At 41.7% G+C, this 16,858-nt stretch overlaps 1 protein-coding gene across 6 annotated transcripts in view; it reads left to right on the forward strand.

Moving 5' to 3' along the window:
• The first annotated feature begins 43 nt into the window (after positions 1 to 43).
• The window catches only part of clip2 (CAP-GLY domain containing linker protein 2), a 62,570-nt gene continuing 45,755 nt past the window's right edge, over positions 44 to 16,858 (forward strand). For 4 of the 6 annotated variants that reach the window (XM_035779815.2, XM_035779816.2, XM_035779817.2 and 1 more), the window contains exons 1-2: positions 45 to 513; positions 4,873 to 5,077. In XM_035779815.2, the coding sequence (XP_035635708.1) occupies positions 4,954 to 5,077 (124 nt within the window). In that variant the 5' untranslated portion in view covers positions 45 to 513; positions 4,873 to 4,953. Of the gene's footprint in view, positions 514 to 4,872; positions 5,078 to 16,858 lie in introns of all 6 variants that reach the window. The other 2 variants (XM_035779813.2, XM_035779814.2) reach the window with 1 other exon arrangement.

Consider the following 16,858-nt stretch of genomic DNA (forward strand, 5'->3'; position numbering starts at 1 on the left):
GAAGGGGGAGGATCCTCTACAGAGGCGAAAAAAGAGACCGAACATCCATTGCGCCCCAAGCGTAACATTGAAAACCTCATCCCTCTGTGTTCAATAGGCCACATGTGTGTACTGGTTAACGTTTTAAAGCGTCCTGAACGGCGGATTGAAGCTGGTTGAAGTTGCTGATGCTGCCTTGCACCCCCAAACCGCTAACAAAAAGAGAGACCTAGGGATTTGCATATAGTTACATTGAATATTCACAGCAAACTGAAGCAACAATCTAATTTTATTTCTGAAAGTCGCATTCTCAAAATAAACCGGCATCTTCGCCTGATTTAGCCTACTGCGGCTCGCATCCTGCCACACTCTCCCTTCCAGCTCTATCTAAGCATCCATATTTTTTGTTCATCCCTGTGTGGGGGTATAGGGAGTGGCAACCTGATAAATCAACCGATCCGCGGACCCCTCTCTAGGAAAAAAGCAAGTTCGCCGCTTTTTGGACACGTTTATGCGTAAATTGGATATAAAAAGGTAAGCTTTTCGTTCTTGCATCTTTATCGTTTAAGGGATTTGTTGAGCTCAAGTAGAAATACACACCGCGCTGCAGTGGGTATAACAATAGAAAAACATTTGCGTTGTATGTTCTCGGGTGCACCTTATGTTTCCCTGTCACGGAAATATATACATTCGCAATATAATTGTGTAAACAGCAACAATGTATTCGACAAGCTTAGCAGACAACCATGTGTCATTTAACAGCCCAATGGTCCTACGTTTAGAGCATCAAATTGTAACATTGTAGCCTAGCTCTACTGCACTGTCATATAGCAGGCTACATGTAGCAACTTCGCATTGTCAAGAATATAGCCCCTTCGCAGAGCTGTCATAAAACTGCCCTGAGAAAATATTCTAAAAGGATTTAAGCCTTGCACTATTGCGAAAAACAACATACAAATTGATGTCGATACATGAGTAAACTGAATGGTGCTGATACTGTGAAAGCACTATTGCATTCTTCAGACATCTCATCTCGATAACCAGCATAAATGCGAGATGTGGTGCCAGAATAGTGATGTAACGTTGTCATGAATTACATATTATAGTTGGAGAGATGTAAAATATTTGTCTTGAAGGCCATGCATGCAACTGGGTATACAGCTGATCAGGTATCAGTGTTTCGGCAAGCAGCCTGGCCTCAATGACTAGATGTAACATAGTAAATGTAAATCTGTGAGTAGTATAATTTATGTTTGATATGGTTACATAAAACTGGTTACTTAAAAGGATGCTTTAGGATTTTGGCGATGAGGCCTTTCCTTATAGTCATATTAACTCATGGATACCATTTATATATCTCTGTGTCCAGTATGAAGGAAGTTAGTAGTTTCTTGAGCCGATGTTAACTACTGTTAGCGCAATGACTGGTAGCGCAGATACCCATAGACTTCCAGTCATTGTGCTAACTATGCTGAGAAATTGTGCTTGTACTTGTTAGGAACATCCTTTAAACTGCACACAGAGACATAAAAATGGTATCCACACATTCATCTGACTCTGGGGAAGTAGGTAAAGGGCCTCATCGCCAAAATCTTGAAGTATCCCTTTAAGCCAGTATGAGAGGATGGATAGGTGTATGACCTGGGGCAGCAGGGTAGCCTAGTGGTTAGAGCGTTGGACTAGTAACGGAAAGGTTGCAAGTTCAAATCCCTGAGCTGACAAGGTACAAATCTGTCGTTCTGCCCCTGAAAACGCAGTTAACCCACTGTTCCTAGGCCGTCATTGAAAATAAGAATTTGTTCAAAACTGACTCGCCTAGTTAAATAAAGGTAAAACATTTTTTTTACCTGAATGTCTAGCGACCCAAAGGTTCTTATATTTTATTATTAACTTTTATTTATTCAGGGTAGCCCAAGTGAGACCAATGGTGCCAAATTTTTCACACAAACAGGAAAATAATTTAAGTTTAAAATAAAACAACCTCAACACCACAATTTCAACAAATTAACCACTACAATCAATCAAAACAACTGCAATGCATAATGAAGTCATTCAATATCATAGTCCTAAACTGCCCTAGCGGTACCAGCGAGGAATTTTGTAGGTTACTCCAACAATGGGGGCATTAAAACTAAAGGAGTATTTACCAAAATTGGACAAGACCACATGACCTCAAGTGTTCCTGTGAGCCAGTTTGGTTGCACATTCTTTTATATGTTATCAATGAAGTTAGGTAAGTTAAAAGCTTGTGTAGTAGAGCTTTGTAAACAAAAAGGGAATAATGAAGTGATCTACAGAACTTTAATGAGGACAACCAACCTTTTGATACAGCATTCAGTATTGAGTATTAAAACTGTCACCTTTGATAAAGCGAAAGGCGCTATAGTAGACGGCATCCAATGATTTAAGAGTAGTGGCTGCTGCAATCTGGTAAATTCTGTCACCATAATCAATAACTGTCAGGAAAGTTGACTGTACAATCTGCTTCCTGCTATTTAGAAAGAGGCCAGATCTATTTGTAAAAAAGATGCCCACTTTAAATCATAGCTTTTTAACTAGCTCATCCATACATTTTTTTAAACATTAAGTCTTTGTCAACCTAAATGCCCAGATATTTATAGGCGGGTCCCCAATCGATGAGGGAACCATCCAATTAGTAAATATGTAGTTCAACTGATTTTTTTATATTTTAATTGCGAGTATTAGAGAACAACATATACTGAGTCTTGCTTGCATTAAGTACATGTTTTAAACCAACCAGGGCTTTACGTTTGCTATGTCTACCCTTGAGTCCAGGTTGCAGCAAGGCCTAGCTACTAGCCACCCTAATCCTTACAGTAGTCTAATAACCAACCAACACTATTTAATACATAGGCCTAGGTTATTCATTTAGAATGTATGCATAACCAAAGACAATACCAAATATATTTCTTTCTGTCAGTGAATATTCTTGAAATACATATTTTAGCCTTGTGACACATTTAACTCCATGTGTATTTATTCACCATCAACACACTTGAAACAATAAACTGGACTTACTAAGTCCAGTAGACTCAGCAACATAGATGATTAACCCAAATCACAAATATTGTTTTCTGATCTATAGATAGGCTATTTGTTTGAAGAGGGACCACTCAACTATTTCATTTTGTATACAGTAGTATAGTATAGGCTACACTGGGTACACCTTGACATGGCTTGACTTGTACACCGAAAAGGCATAGACCCTCTGCTTTTTAAAAGGGCTGGAGTGTTCAACAAGAAAACTCAGCTAGCACAGAATGTTCTGGGAACCAACATTTGTTAGCTGCAAAGCCTTTGCGACATCATAACCACCATCGATAAGAGACAATACTGTGCAGCTGTATTCATCGACCTGGCCAAGGCTTTCGACTATGTCAATCACCACCATTCTTATCGGCAGACTCAACAGCCTTGTTTTCTCAAATGACTGCCTCGCCTGGTTCACCAACTACTTCTCAGACAGAGTTCAGCGTGTCAAATCGGAGGGCCTGTTGTCCGGACCTCTGGCAGTCTATGGGGGTGCCACAGGGTTTAATTCTCGGGCCGACTCTTTTCTCTGTATACATCAATGATGTCGCTCTTGCTGCTGGTGATTCTCTGATCCACCTCTACACAGACCACACCATTCTGTATACTTCTGGCCCTTCTTTGGACACTGTTAACTAACCTCCAGACGAGCTTCAATGCCATACAACTCTCCTTCCGTAGCCTCCAACTGCTCTTAAATGCAAGTAAAACTAAATGCATGCTCCTCAACCGATCGCTGCCCGCACCTGACTGCCTGTCCAGCATCACTACTCTGGACGGTTGTGACTTAGAATATGTGGACAACTACAAATACCTAGGTGTCTGGTTAGACTGTAAACTCTCCTTCCTGACTCACATTAAGCATCTCCAATCCAAAATTAAATCTAGAACCTGCTTCCTATTTCGAAACAAAGCATCCTTCACTCATGCTGCCAAACACACCCTCGTAAAACTGACCATCCTTAACTTCGGCGATGTCATTTTCAAAATAGCCTCCAACACTCTACTCAGCTAATTGGATGCAGTCTATCACAGTGCCATTTGTTTTGTCACCAAAGCCCCATATACTACCCACCACACCTGTATGCTCTCGTTGGCTGGCCCTCGCTTCATATTCGTTGCCAAACCCACTGGCTCCAGGTCATCTATAAGTCTTTGCTAGGTAAAGCCCCGCCTTATCACAGCTCACTGGTCACCATAGCAGCACCCACCCATAGCACGCGCTCCAGCAGGTATATTTCACTGGTCAGCCCCAAAGCCAATTCCTCCTTTGGCCGCCTTTCCTTCCAGTTCTCTGCTGCCAATGATTGGAACGAATTGCAAAAATCACTGAAGCTGGAGACCCATATCTCCCTCACTAACATTAAGCACCAGCTGTCAGAGCAGCTCACAGATCACTGCACCTGTACATAGCCCATCTGTAAATAGCCCATCCAACTACGTCATCCCCATACTGTTCTTTTTTTTGCTCCTTTGCACACCAGTATCTCTACTTGCACATTCATCTTCTATCACTCCAGTGTTTAATTTCTAAATTGTAATTATTTCACCACTATGGCCTATTTATTGCATTCTCTCCCTTATCTTACCTCATTTGTACACACTGAATATATTATTTTTTCCTCTATTGTGTTATTGACTGTAAGTTTGTTTATTCCATGTGTAACTCTGTTGTTGTTGTTTGTGTTGCACTGCTTTGCTTTATCTTGGCCAGGTCGCAGTTGCAAATGAGAACTTGTTCTCAACTAGCCTACCTGGCTAAATAAAGGTGAAAAAAATATATACAGACAGATGAAGCTATCATCATCACTAAGACATTGATTCCTCCACTCATCTCCACAGCTAAAATGGAGAGGTATTGCCACCATCCCGACTTCTAGTGCCTCAAACCGAAAGCCTTAATCCCTGCACTTCTCCCTGTACATGATGAACATGCTGAAGTCCAGTGGACTGAAGATCCCTGGCAGGGGCCCAAAGCACTCCCCTGGCCCTGTGGGACGAACCTCTGCTGGGGGGTCTGCTTCCGGCACTGTGGGCCAGAAAGACAGTAAGTCACTTCTTCATTCCTCAAGACTTCCTCTAGACTCTCAGGAAGAGATCTGATTTCCTATCGCTTAGCCTATCAATCTTGGTGGCATTTCATCATTGGAAATGACAAGAAATTCCTTGATTATTGTAATTGATTGTTTGTTAGTTATCAGGGCCCTGAGTTGTTTCTGGTCAGCTGTGGTCAGTAAAAACTCAGGGCCCTAGGTACATTATTATGCTTTAGGTCAACGGTTTTCAAACTTCTTTGGTTAATGTAGCCCCAATCACATTTTGCTCTGCCCAAAGTACCCCCTAATGTGCAATTGATCATTAGGCCTATATTCTTATGAGTCTTTCCAAGAACCCCTTGTGGATAGGCCCGGTACCAGTCAGAGGTTTAAAAAAAAATATATTTATTTTATCTTTATTTTAGCAGGGAGTCACCATTGAGACCAGTGTTTCTTTTTCAAGAGAGTCCTGCATATACAATTTCATAGAAATAAAACACAGACAAACATAAATGTACACAAAACACTATCACTTAAAACAAACAAATTCTTCATTGTAAAATTCCTCTGTCCACTCTCTAAACTGCCACAGGGACACTAAGGTTTCTATGTGTAGAGTTTTTTGGTGATTATTCCAAACATACGGAGCATAAAAATGAAAGGGCGATTTAGCTAACTTTGAAGACACCAAAAGAGTCTCCAGAGTTAACCCAGGTTTGATAACTTCACTATTAAGATTTAAAATTACAAGTTAAGTCGGAAGCTTGTGGAGTAGGGCTTTGTAAAAAAAAGAAGAAGAAGAGTGTAATGATGTGACTTCAAAGAGGTCCAGCCAAAGAATATAGTGATGAGTAATAAAACTCCTGTGATAAAACGAAAAGCGCTATTGAAGAAACGGGATCCAGCAGTTTAAGAGTAGAGGCAGTTGCACTTTGATAAATAGTATCACCAAAATCGAGAACAGGTAGAAAGGTTTACTGCACAATCTGCTTCCTGCTGACTAGAGAGAGACAAGATCTATTTCTGTAAAAGAAATCCCACTTTAAATCTTAGTTTCTTAACAAGCTCATTTGTATGTTGTTTTAAACGATAAATCATTGTCAATCCAAATACCAAGGTATTTGTATGCAGAGACTCATTAGATTATAGAACCATCCAATGCATGAAGATGTAATCCATCTGAGACAATCTTATGAGAACTTGAAAGCAACATTTATTTAGTTTTACCCGTATTAAGCAACTCAAACAAGAAGTACCTGTGCTAAGGTCTATTCAACACTGGTCTGAGTCCATGATGCAAGATTGTTTGGAGCACGCAGACTGAAATATGTTCCGGGTAGGCTCTGAGTTCATCAGGAAATGTATAGCGGATGTTGTTCCCACTGTAACTATTAAAACCTACCGAAATTGTGTATAGATGGCAGCATTCGCGCAAAACTGAAAGCGCGAACCACTGCATTTAACCATGGCAAGGTAACTGGGAATATGGTCGAAAACAAACAGTGTAGTTATTCCCTCCGTAAGGCAATCAAACAGGCAAAATGTCAGTTCAGAGACAAAGTAGAGACGCAATTCAACGACTCAGACACGAGACGTATGTGGCAGGGTCTACAGACAATCACAGATTACAAAGGGAAAACCAGCCACGTCGTGGACACTGATGTCTTTCTCCCGGACAAGCTAAACACCTTCTTCGCCCCACTTTGAGGATAACACAGTCAGTGTTGCCAACTAATTTTCAGGGTAAGTTGCTAGAGGCAGGTTGAAAAGTTGCTAAATGACATTGTGAAGTCATTGCATGATAACGTAAAACTGCGTCATTACGTAGAATACACAATAACGTTACGCAAATTGACTGGCCATCTCTGCAACAAAATACATTTGTTCAGGTACAGACTCCCACTCTTTTCTGTACAATTTTGATTGAAACATGTTGATTGATGTTGTAAGTTCTGTTCAAGACCAAACATTCGTGACCAACTTGGCCCGCTCCCAAGGACTGTGGGCTCTCATTCTCTCTGGGTCCTGGACTTCCTGACGGGCCGCCCCCAGGTGGTGAAGGTAGGAAACAACCCCTCCACTTTGCTGATCCTCAACACAGGGGACCCACAAGGGTGCATGCTCAGCCCCCTCCTGTACTCCCTGTTCACCCATGACTGCGTGTCCACGCATGCCTCTAACTCAATCATCAAGTTTGCAGACGACACAACAGTTGTAGGCCTGATTACCAACAGTGACGACAGCCTACAGGGAGGAGGTGATGCCAGGAAAATAACCTCTCCTTCAACATCAACAAAACAAAGGAGCTGATCGTGGACTTCAGGAAGTAGCAGAGAGAGCACGCCCCTATCCACATCAACGGGACCGCAGTGGAGAAGGTGAAATGCTTCAAGCCCCTAAGACCCTCACAAACCTTTACAGATGCACAATTGAGAGCATCCTGTCGGGTTGTATCACCGCCTGGTACAACACCTGCACTGCCCGCAACCGCAGGGCTCTCCAGAATGTGGTGCGGTCTGCCCACCCTAAAAACCAACTACAGTACCAGTCAAAAGTTTGGACACACCTACTCTTTATTTGTACTATTTTCTACATTTTAGAATAATAGTGAAGACATCACAGCTATGAAGTAACACATATGGAATCATGTAGTAACCAAAAAAGTGTTAAAACAAATAAAAATATATTTTATATTTGAGATTCCTTAAAGTAGACACCCTTTGCCTTGATGACAGCTTTGCACACTCTTTGCTACTGAGCTTGTATGATGCTTTAAGCACACTGATTAAATAATTAAGTCAACGATCAACTTGGTCCAGCCAAAAGCTTGCACTAACAAACTTGCAACATTGTATAAAATATTCGGGACCCTCAGAGTTTCCTGTGATTGTGAGTTCCGGACAGACACAGCTGTAGGCTATTTGTGCAAGGCATAAGAAGTAATCAGGTAGACTTATTTTATTACATTTTCACCAGATCAGCATGATTGTTTTTCTCCTTCTTTTCACTTGGAGTGGTTTGGTTATCGAAAGGGAGAGAGCTGAAAATATTTTTCAAATAGGCTACATTGTAGGACTATTGTCATTCTCAATGGATGTAAATATATAATTTGTTTACTTGCTGTATGAAGTGAAGAAAAAATTACTTTGAGAAACTCCACAGCTCATTAGTGGTGGTGAGTTAAGACCATACTATAAAATCCCTAAATGGGCACATTTAGGTTTCATTTGCGCAGTCCAGGTGGCCTAGGCCTATTTTTATGCTTAAGTGTAGCCTAGTGTGTGCCCTCTGCAAACAACATGTCCACTCCTACAATGAGAACTGTAAAAGACTGTAATAATAATAATATATTGAATGCATTACCAGAAATTACCGTAACCAAACAAACATTGTAGAAATGATGGGAATTAATGGTAAATGTACAAACTGATGATACTGGTGTGCCTCCCCTCCGCCTCCGGAATGGATTAGTCCACTGAGATAGGCATCAATCAAGACGTGACATAATTATTTATATTTTATTGCATCAACAGAAATGACCGTAACTTAACAAACATCAAACAAACAGTTACCACATCAATCACCGGCATCATTAACAAGTACATTGACGATGTCGTACCCCCAGTGACTACGTACATTTCCAAACCAGAAACCATGAATTGCAGGCAACATCTGCACTGAGCTAAAAGCTTGAGCTGCTGCTTTCAAGGAGCGGGACACAAATCCAGACGCTTATAAGAAATATTGCTCTGACCTCCGACGAGCCACCGAACAGGCAAAGTGTCAATACAGGACTGAGATCGTATCGTACTGCGCTGGCTCTGACACTCAACGAATGTGGCAGGGCTTGCAAACTATCATGGATTATTAAGGGAAACCCAGCCATGAGCTGCACAGTGATGTGAGCCAAACAGACGAGCTAAATGCCTGCTATGCTCGCTTTGAGGCAAGCAACACTGAACCATGCTTTAGAGCACCAGCTGTTCCGGACGATTGTTTGATCAGGCTCTCGATAGCCAATATGAGTAAAACCTTTAAACAGGTTAGCATTCACAGGCCGATTACCAGGGCACATACTCAGAGCTTGCACTGACCAACTGGCAAGTGTCTTCACTGACATTTTCAACCTCTCCTTGACCAAGTTTTTAATACCTACATGTTTCAAGCAGTCACTATAGTCGCTGATGTCCATGAACACCAAGGTAACCTGTCTAATTGACTGTCACTCATATCTTTAGCCATAAAATGCTTTGAATGGCTGATCATGGCTCACATCAACACCATCATCCCAGACACCCCGGACCCACTCCAATTCACATATTGCCCCAACAGATCCACAAATGACACTCCATATTGCCCTCTCCCACCTGGACAATAATAACATCTATGTGAGAATGCTGTTCATTGAGTATTCAACACCATAGTGCCCTCCAAGCTCATCACTAAGCTCAGGACCCTGGGACTGAACACCTCCGGCTGTGTGCTTAGTCCCCTCCTGTACTCCCTATTCACCCACAACACCATCATTAAGTTTGCTGACGACGCAACGGCGGTAGGCCTGTTCACTGACGACGAGAGAGCCTATAGGGAGGAGGTTAGAGACTGCCAGGACAAAAATCTCTCACTCAACGTCAAGTTACAGTGGGGCATAAAAGTATTTAGTCAGCCACCAATTGTGCAAGTTTTCCCACTTAAAAAGATGAGAGAGGCCTGTAATTTTCATCATAGGTACACATCAACTATGACAGACAAAATGAGAAAGAAAAATCCAGAAAATCACATTGTACGATTTTTAATGAAGTTATCTGCAAATTATGGTGGAAAATAAGTATTTGGTCAATAACAAAAGTTTATCTCAATACTTTGTTATATACCCTTTGTTGGCAATGACAGAGGTCAAACGTTTTCTGTAAGTCTTCACAAGGTTTTCACACACCTGGTATTTTGGCCCATTCCTCCATGCAGATCTCCTCTAGAGCACTGATGTTTTGAGGCTGTTGCTGGGCAACACAGACTTTCAACTCCCTCCAAAGGTTTTCTATGGGGTTGAGATCTGGAGACTGACTATGCCACTCCAGGACCTTGAAATGCTTCTTACGAAGCCACTCATTCGTTGCCCGAGCGGTGTGTTTGAGATCATTGTCATGCTGAAAGACCCAGCCACGTTTCATCTTCAATGCCCTTGCTGATGGAAGGAGGTTTTCACTCAAAATCTCACGATACATGGCCCCATTCATTCTTTCCTTTACACCACATATGTCAGAGTCAAGGCCCGCGGGCCACATCCGGCCCGCGAGAAGGTTTTTTACGGCCCCTGGGATGATCTTGATTTATTATTAGAACCGGCCCGCAGACCGCAGCAAGCCGGCAGCCCGCAGATCTTTTACACGCACCAATACTACATTTCCCACAATGCAACGGTGACGCACCGAGCAGTAGGCTGCTTCATTTCAATATTTATTGGCACAGCAGTTGTCAGCATCACAGTAAAATTAACTTTCAGATACCCATCAAAAATGGCAAAACGGAAGGTGGACACTGAGAACCGGGGTTTCAAACAAGGTGGGAGTCGGAGTATTTGTTCACGGAGGTAGCTGGAAAACCTGTGTGTCTTCTGTGTGGAGAAAGTGTGGCGGTACTGAAAGAGTATAATCTGAGACGACATTATGAAACGAAACACGCGGACAAAAACAAGAATATGGACATGGAACAAAGGCTACAAAAGGCAGAGGAATTAAAACGAGGCCTCAAATCTCGACAGGCTCTGTTCAAAAAAGCCAAATCACAAGGCCAGGCTGCTGTCAAGGCCAGTTTTATTTTGGCAGAAGAGATCGCTAAATCAGCCCGGCCATTTACGGAGGGGGATTTCATCAAAAACTGCATGATTAAAGTTTGTGAGGAAGTTTGCACAGAAAAAAGGAAACTCTTTTTAAATGTGAGTCTGAGCAGAAACACCATTGCCGAGAGAGTAGACCAGTTGTCCATCAATCTAAAAGAGCAGCTTGTGAAAAAGGGAAAAGATTTCATTGCATATTCCTTGGCTGTGGATGAGAGCACCGACATTTCTGACATTGCCCAGTTGTCAATTTTCATCCGCGGAGTGGACTCCAGCCTAAGCGTGACAGAGGAGTTTTTGGCTTTACGTCCTATGCATGGCACAACTACGGGGCATGATTTGTATGAAGAGGTGTCAAGATGTGTAAATGAGATGGAGCTGCCTTGGGAAAAACTCGTGGGTTTGACAACCGACGGAGCACCTGCGATGTGTGGACACAGGAGCGGACTGGTGGCGAAGATACGGGAAAAGATGCAAGAGGAAAACGCGACAGGTGAGCTGACAGCTTATCATTGTATCATACACCAGGAAGCGTTGTGCGGTAAAGCCTTGAAAATGGAGCATGTAATGAGCATCATCACGCGCACAGTTAACTTTATCAGAGCCAAAGGTTTGAATCACCGCCAGTTCAAGGCATTTCTGACGGAGTTAGAAACGGAGCATGGTGATTTGCCTTATCACACAGAGGTGCGATGGCTAAGCCAGGGAAAGGTGCTTCAAAGATGTTTCGAGCTTCGTGAGGAGATTTGTCTGTTCTTGGACAGCAAAGGGAAAGACACAACACAACTCCGAGACGAAATGTTTCTGTGTGAAATGGCTTTTCTGTGTGACATTACGAGTCATCTGAATGCAATGAACTTGCAGGGTCGGGATCGTGTCATCTCTGATATGTACAGTACAGTGAAGGCATTTAAAACCAAACTGACTCTGTGGGAGACGCAGATGCGGAAAGAAAATTTGAGCCACTTTCCCAGCTGCCAGACCATGAAAGAGAAGCTCTCTACCAGTGCGTTCCCGAGCGCACAGTTGGCTGATAAAATAGGTATGCTTGCCGCTGACTTTCGACGCCGATTTGCTGACTTTGAAGCACAAAAAAGCAGGTTGGAACTGCTCGGTAACCCATTTGCTGTTGACGTGGAAAGCTCACCACCAAACCTCCAAATGGAGTTGATTGACCTCCAATGCAATGATGCACTGAGGGCAAAATATGCGGCAGTGGGTGCTGCAGAGTTCGCCCGTTTCCTTCCCGACACAATGCCCCAGCTGCGCATCCAGGCTGCTCAAACGTTGTCTATGTTTGGCAGCACATACCTGTGTGAACAACTGTTTTCTTTGATGAACTTGAACAAAACATCACACAGAAGTCGACTTACTGCTGAACACCTCCACTCAATTCTGAGGATTTCCTCAGCTCAGAGCCTTACCCCGAACATTGATGAACTTGTGGAAAAGATGGGACACCACCAAGTATCACCCTCAACCTCAAACAAGTGAACATTACTGTGCAATCACATATTTAGAGTTTTTACTCAGTTCAAGTTTAAAAGTTAAAGTTTAATATTTGTTTTCACTGCATGTTACTTCTCCTTAAACAAAGTGTTGTTTTTGATTAATAGATTTTTGCACTTTATTTTATTGTATTTCAATCCAATTATATTTTAAAAATATTTCAGTTGAGTGGATGATAGAAAATTGCTATTATTGTTTTTTTCTTTGAAGTAAATTTAGCCCACTTTTGCTAAAATAGAAAATATAGGCTACTGATGGTGCCTTGAATACCGGTTTCTTTCATTTAATGTTCATGTTATGGGGATTTTTATATAAAGGAAATTTGTCTTTTGTGTCTGTTGAAAATTAAAGATTACTGACAGAGCCATAAGAAAATATTGCTTTATTTATCTGATCATATTGGAATATATTTGTTAGGTTTTCAGTAGGTTCAATTAGGTTCACTAGACTATATGCGTCATTTAAAAATTTTTCAATGAACATTCGAACAGTCCGGCCCTCGGCTTGTAGCTAAATTTTTTATTTGGCCCTCCGTCCATTTGACTTTGACACCCCTGCTTTACACAGATCAGTCGTCCTGGTCCCTTTGCAGAAAACAGCCCCAAAGCATGATGTTTCCACCCCAATGCTTCACAGTAGGTATGGTGTACTTTTAATGCAACTCAGCATTCTTTGTCCTCCAAACACGACGAGTTGAGTTTTTACCAAAAAGTTATATTTTGGTTTCATCTGACCATATGACATTCTCCCAATCTTCTTCTGGATCATCCAAATGCTCTCTAGCAAACTTCAGACGGGCCTGGACATGTACTGGCTTAAGCAGGGGGACACGTCTGGCACTGCAGGATTTGAGTCCCTGGCGGCGTAGTGTGTTACTGATGGTAGGCTTTGTTACTTTGGTCCCAGCCCTCTGCAGGTCATTCACTATGTCCCCCCGTGTGGTTCTGGGATTTTTGCTCACCGTTCTTGTGATCATTTTGACCCCACAGGGTGAGATCTTGCGTGGAGCCCCAGAACGAGGGAGATTATCAGTGGTCTTGTATGTCTTCCATTTCCTAATAATTGCTCCCACAGTTGATTTCTTCAAACCAAGCTGCTTACCTATTGTAGATTCAGTCTTCCCAGCCTGGTGCAGGTCTACAATTTTGTTTCTGGTGTCCTTTGACAGCTCTTTGGTCTTGGTCATAGTGGAGTTTGGAGTGTGACTGTTTGAGGTTGTGGACAGGTGTTTTTTATACTGATAACAAGTTCAAACAGGTGCCATTAATAGAGGTAACGAGTGGAGGACAGAGGAGCCTCTTAAAGAAGAAGTTACAGGTCTGTGAGAGCCAGAAATCTTGCTTGTTTGTAGGTGACCAAATACTTATTTTCCACCATAATTTGCAAATACATTCATTAAAAATCCTACAATGTGATTGTCTGGATTTTTCTTCTTCTCATTTTTACTGTCATAGTTGAAGTGTACCTATGATGGAATTTACAGGCCTCATCTTTTTAAGTGGGATAACTTACTTTTTTGGCCAACTGTATATGTACATATCTACCTCAATTACCTCGTACCCCGGCACATTAACTCAGTACTGGTACCCCGCGTATCTAGCCAAGTTATCATTACTCATTGTGTATTTATTATTACTTTTATTATTATGTTTTTATACTTTTGTAATATTTCTATATTTGATTTCTCTCTACATTGTTGGGAAGTACCTATATGTTAGCATTTCACTGTTAGTCTATACCTGTTGTTTACGAAGCATGTGACAAATAAAATTAGATTGGATATAATCTTAGTTATTTAATGTCAAGGCAGCGCTTTTCTAGGAGGTAAGACATAAGACATTATAACATCAAAAACAGCTACATTAGACATAACATCTACAACAGCTACACAATACATTGTCTTTCAAATTATCTTTAAGAAAGTTTTGAACATCTAGAACTATGGCCCCACTGCAAAAAAAAAAATTGCCAAACTTAACCTATGTATACGTTCATAAACCTTTTATAACTGCTACATTCCATTATAACATGCGTCATAGGCAGCAATGTCATTGAATGATCTTTAAAACTGTTTTGAACATCTGGAACCATGCCCCCCCCCTGCAAAAAAAATCCAAACATAGCCTTTATAATTATTTTCTAGATTAGTGTCATTTCAGGAACAGCTGGTAGTCATAGTCATTTAGCTAATCCTACTAATTGATTGTCAGCATTTCCCAGTGTTCATCAACCGCCTGCCTGTAGTGCACACCCACTGAATTAGGTTAGGGCTATAGGCCCATTGAGTGAATAGCTGTTTGGTCAGCACATTTCCACTTGTGTACTAAAAGCCCTGCTCTTTTTTTCCTTTTGGTTCAAGACCATTGCTGGGTTTTCTGTCGTTGATTGGTGATATAATACAGTACATGGTCTTCCATTTATTGAGTTCCAATAGATTTTACAATAAGAAAGTAGGCCTAGATAATGTCCTGTTGTCCCTATGTTCATTCTCCTTGGATTTCAATACCAATACCGATTTAGAAATCCGTTGTGATTGTATATGATGGCGCACCAACATATTACGGACAACAAAATCAGGGTTGTTAAATTCAATTTAAATTCAGTCAATTCAGGAAATAGACTGAAATTCGAATTATATATTTTTCTCGTAGAGAAAAATTGGGGAAAATTGGCTTGAGAATTAAATTGACTAATTTAAATTGGAATAACCCCAACCCTGCTAAAATGTTTCTGTCAATCTCAGAAAAAATGATGTTATATTACCTCTGCTCCCAAAAGCTGCTCCCAAAAGTTCTGACTTTAGAGGTCACATCCTCGTGGACTGTCGAGAACCAAAGCATCGTTGCAGAGACAAAAGTGTTTAGGAATGAGTCGCCCCTAAAGGCCTAGTTCTAGTATCTTCTTCTGTTGCCGTTTGGACTGTCCCTGAAATCTGAAGTGACAGCCCCAAAACAGTGAATGGATACCATGTTTCTTATTTTTATTTTTTCCCTTTTCTTCTCCCCAATTTCGTGGTATCTCTGGTGGCACAGAGCCACTGCGCCACCCGGGAGGCCCCCCACATGTGTCTTATTTTAATTAGGAAATAACATCAGTATATTATTAGGGAATCCAAAGTTATTTTCAACTTATTTGACATTATTGAACTTAAGTCTGAAAGAGTTTGGTTCTCAGAGAGAGAGAAAGAGGAAAAGAGAGAGGCGGAGAGAGGGAGAAGAGAGAGGGAGTGTGAGGGGGTGTTCTAAGGAGTTGTGGTGGGGTCATTGTGTGGGGCTGGTGAATAGTGGGATTTAGATGGTTGTGGGAGGTAGCCAGGCACAATAGTGAAAGTGAGGCCTCTGTTCTTGCTCTTCCTGCTGCCTGCCTCATTTCCCCATCGATCTTCCGTTGCCACGGCAACCCAACCACTTGGACTAGCACTGCATCAGTCTTTTGGGTGCACACTTGTTTGACTGGCTGGGACTTGGGTAGGGGGTGGGTAGGGGTCTTCCCTGTGTTGGACCAGGGCCATGCTGTTGACAAAGCTCACACATGTTACACACACATACATGCACAAGCAGGAGTGTGCACACACACACACATACAAACGACACACACACACACACTGCTACTGTAGATACTGCATTACCTCACAAATAACACCAGCACAAAAATACTGCATAGTACACATACATGACCTACACAAGCACACATTCCTGACATTGTACACACACACACACACACATGACCTCACAGGGACATTGCCATCATAGGGAGATGTGAAAAGCTTTGTTTGGTTAAAAAAAATAATATTTGTTTTGAAGGTATAATATCTTTTTGTATCTATAGATTATACACTGAACTAAAATATAAACGCAACATGCAACAATTTAAAAGATTTTACTGAGTTACAGTTCATATAAGGAAATCAGTCAATTGAAATGAATTCATTTGGCCATAATCTATGGATATCACCTGACTGGGAATGCAGATATGCATCTGATGGTCACCTTTAAAAAAGAAAAAGTCTGTCAGAAAACCAGTCACTATCTGGTGTGACCACCATTTGCCTCATGCAGTGTGACACATCTCCTTAACATAGAGTTGATTGTGGCCTGTGGAATGTTGTCCCCCTCCTCTTCAATGGCTGTGCGAAGTTGCTGGATATCGGTGGGAACTGGAAAACGCTGTCATACATGTAGATTCAGAGCATCCTAAACATACTCAATGGGTGACATGTCTGAGTATGCAGGCCATGGAAGAGCTGGGACATTTTCAGCTTCCTGGAATTCTATACAGATCTTTGTGACATTGGGCCGTGCATTATCATGCTGAAACATGAGGTGATGGCGACAGATGAATGGCACGACAATGGACCTCAGAATGTCATCGCGTTATCTGTGTGGATTCAAATTGCCATTGAAAAAATGCAATTGTGTTTCTTGTCTATAGCTTATGCCTGCCCATA

Source organism: Oncorhynchus keta, chromosome 11 (genome assembly GCF_023373465.1).
Source record: "Oncorhynchus keta strain PuntledgeMale-10-30-2019 chromosome 11, Oket_V2, whole genome shotgun sequence".
In the NCBI taxonomy this organism is placed as follows: domain Eukaryota; kingdom Metazoa; phylum Chordata; class Actinopteri; order Salmoniformes; family Salmonidae; genus Oncorhynchus; species Oncorhynchus keta.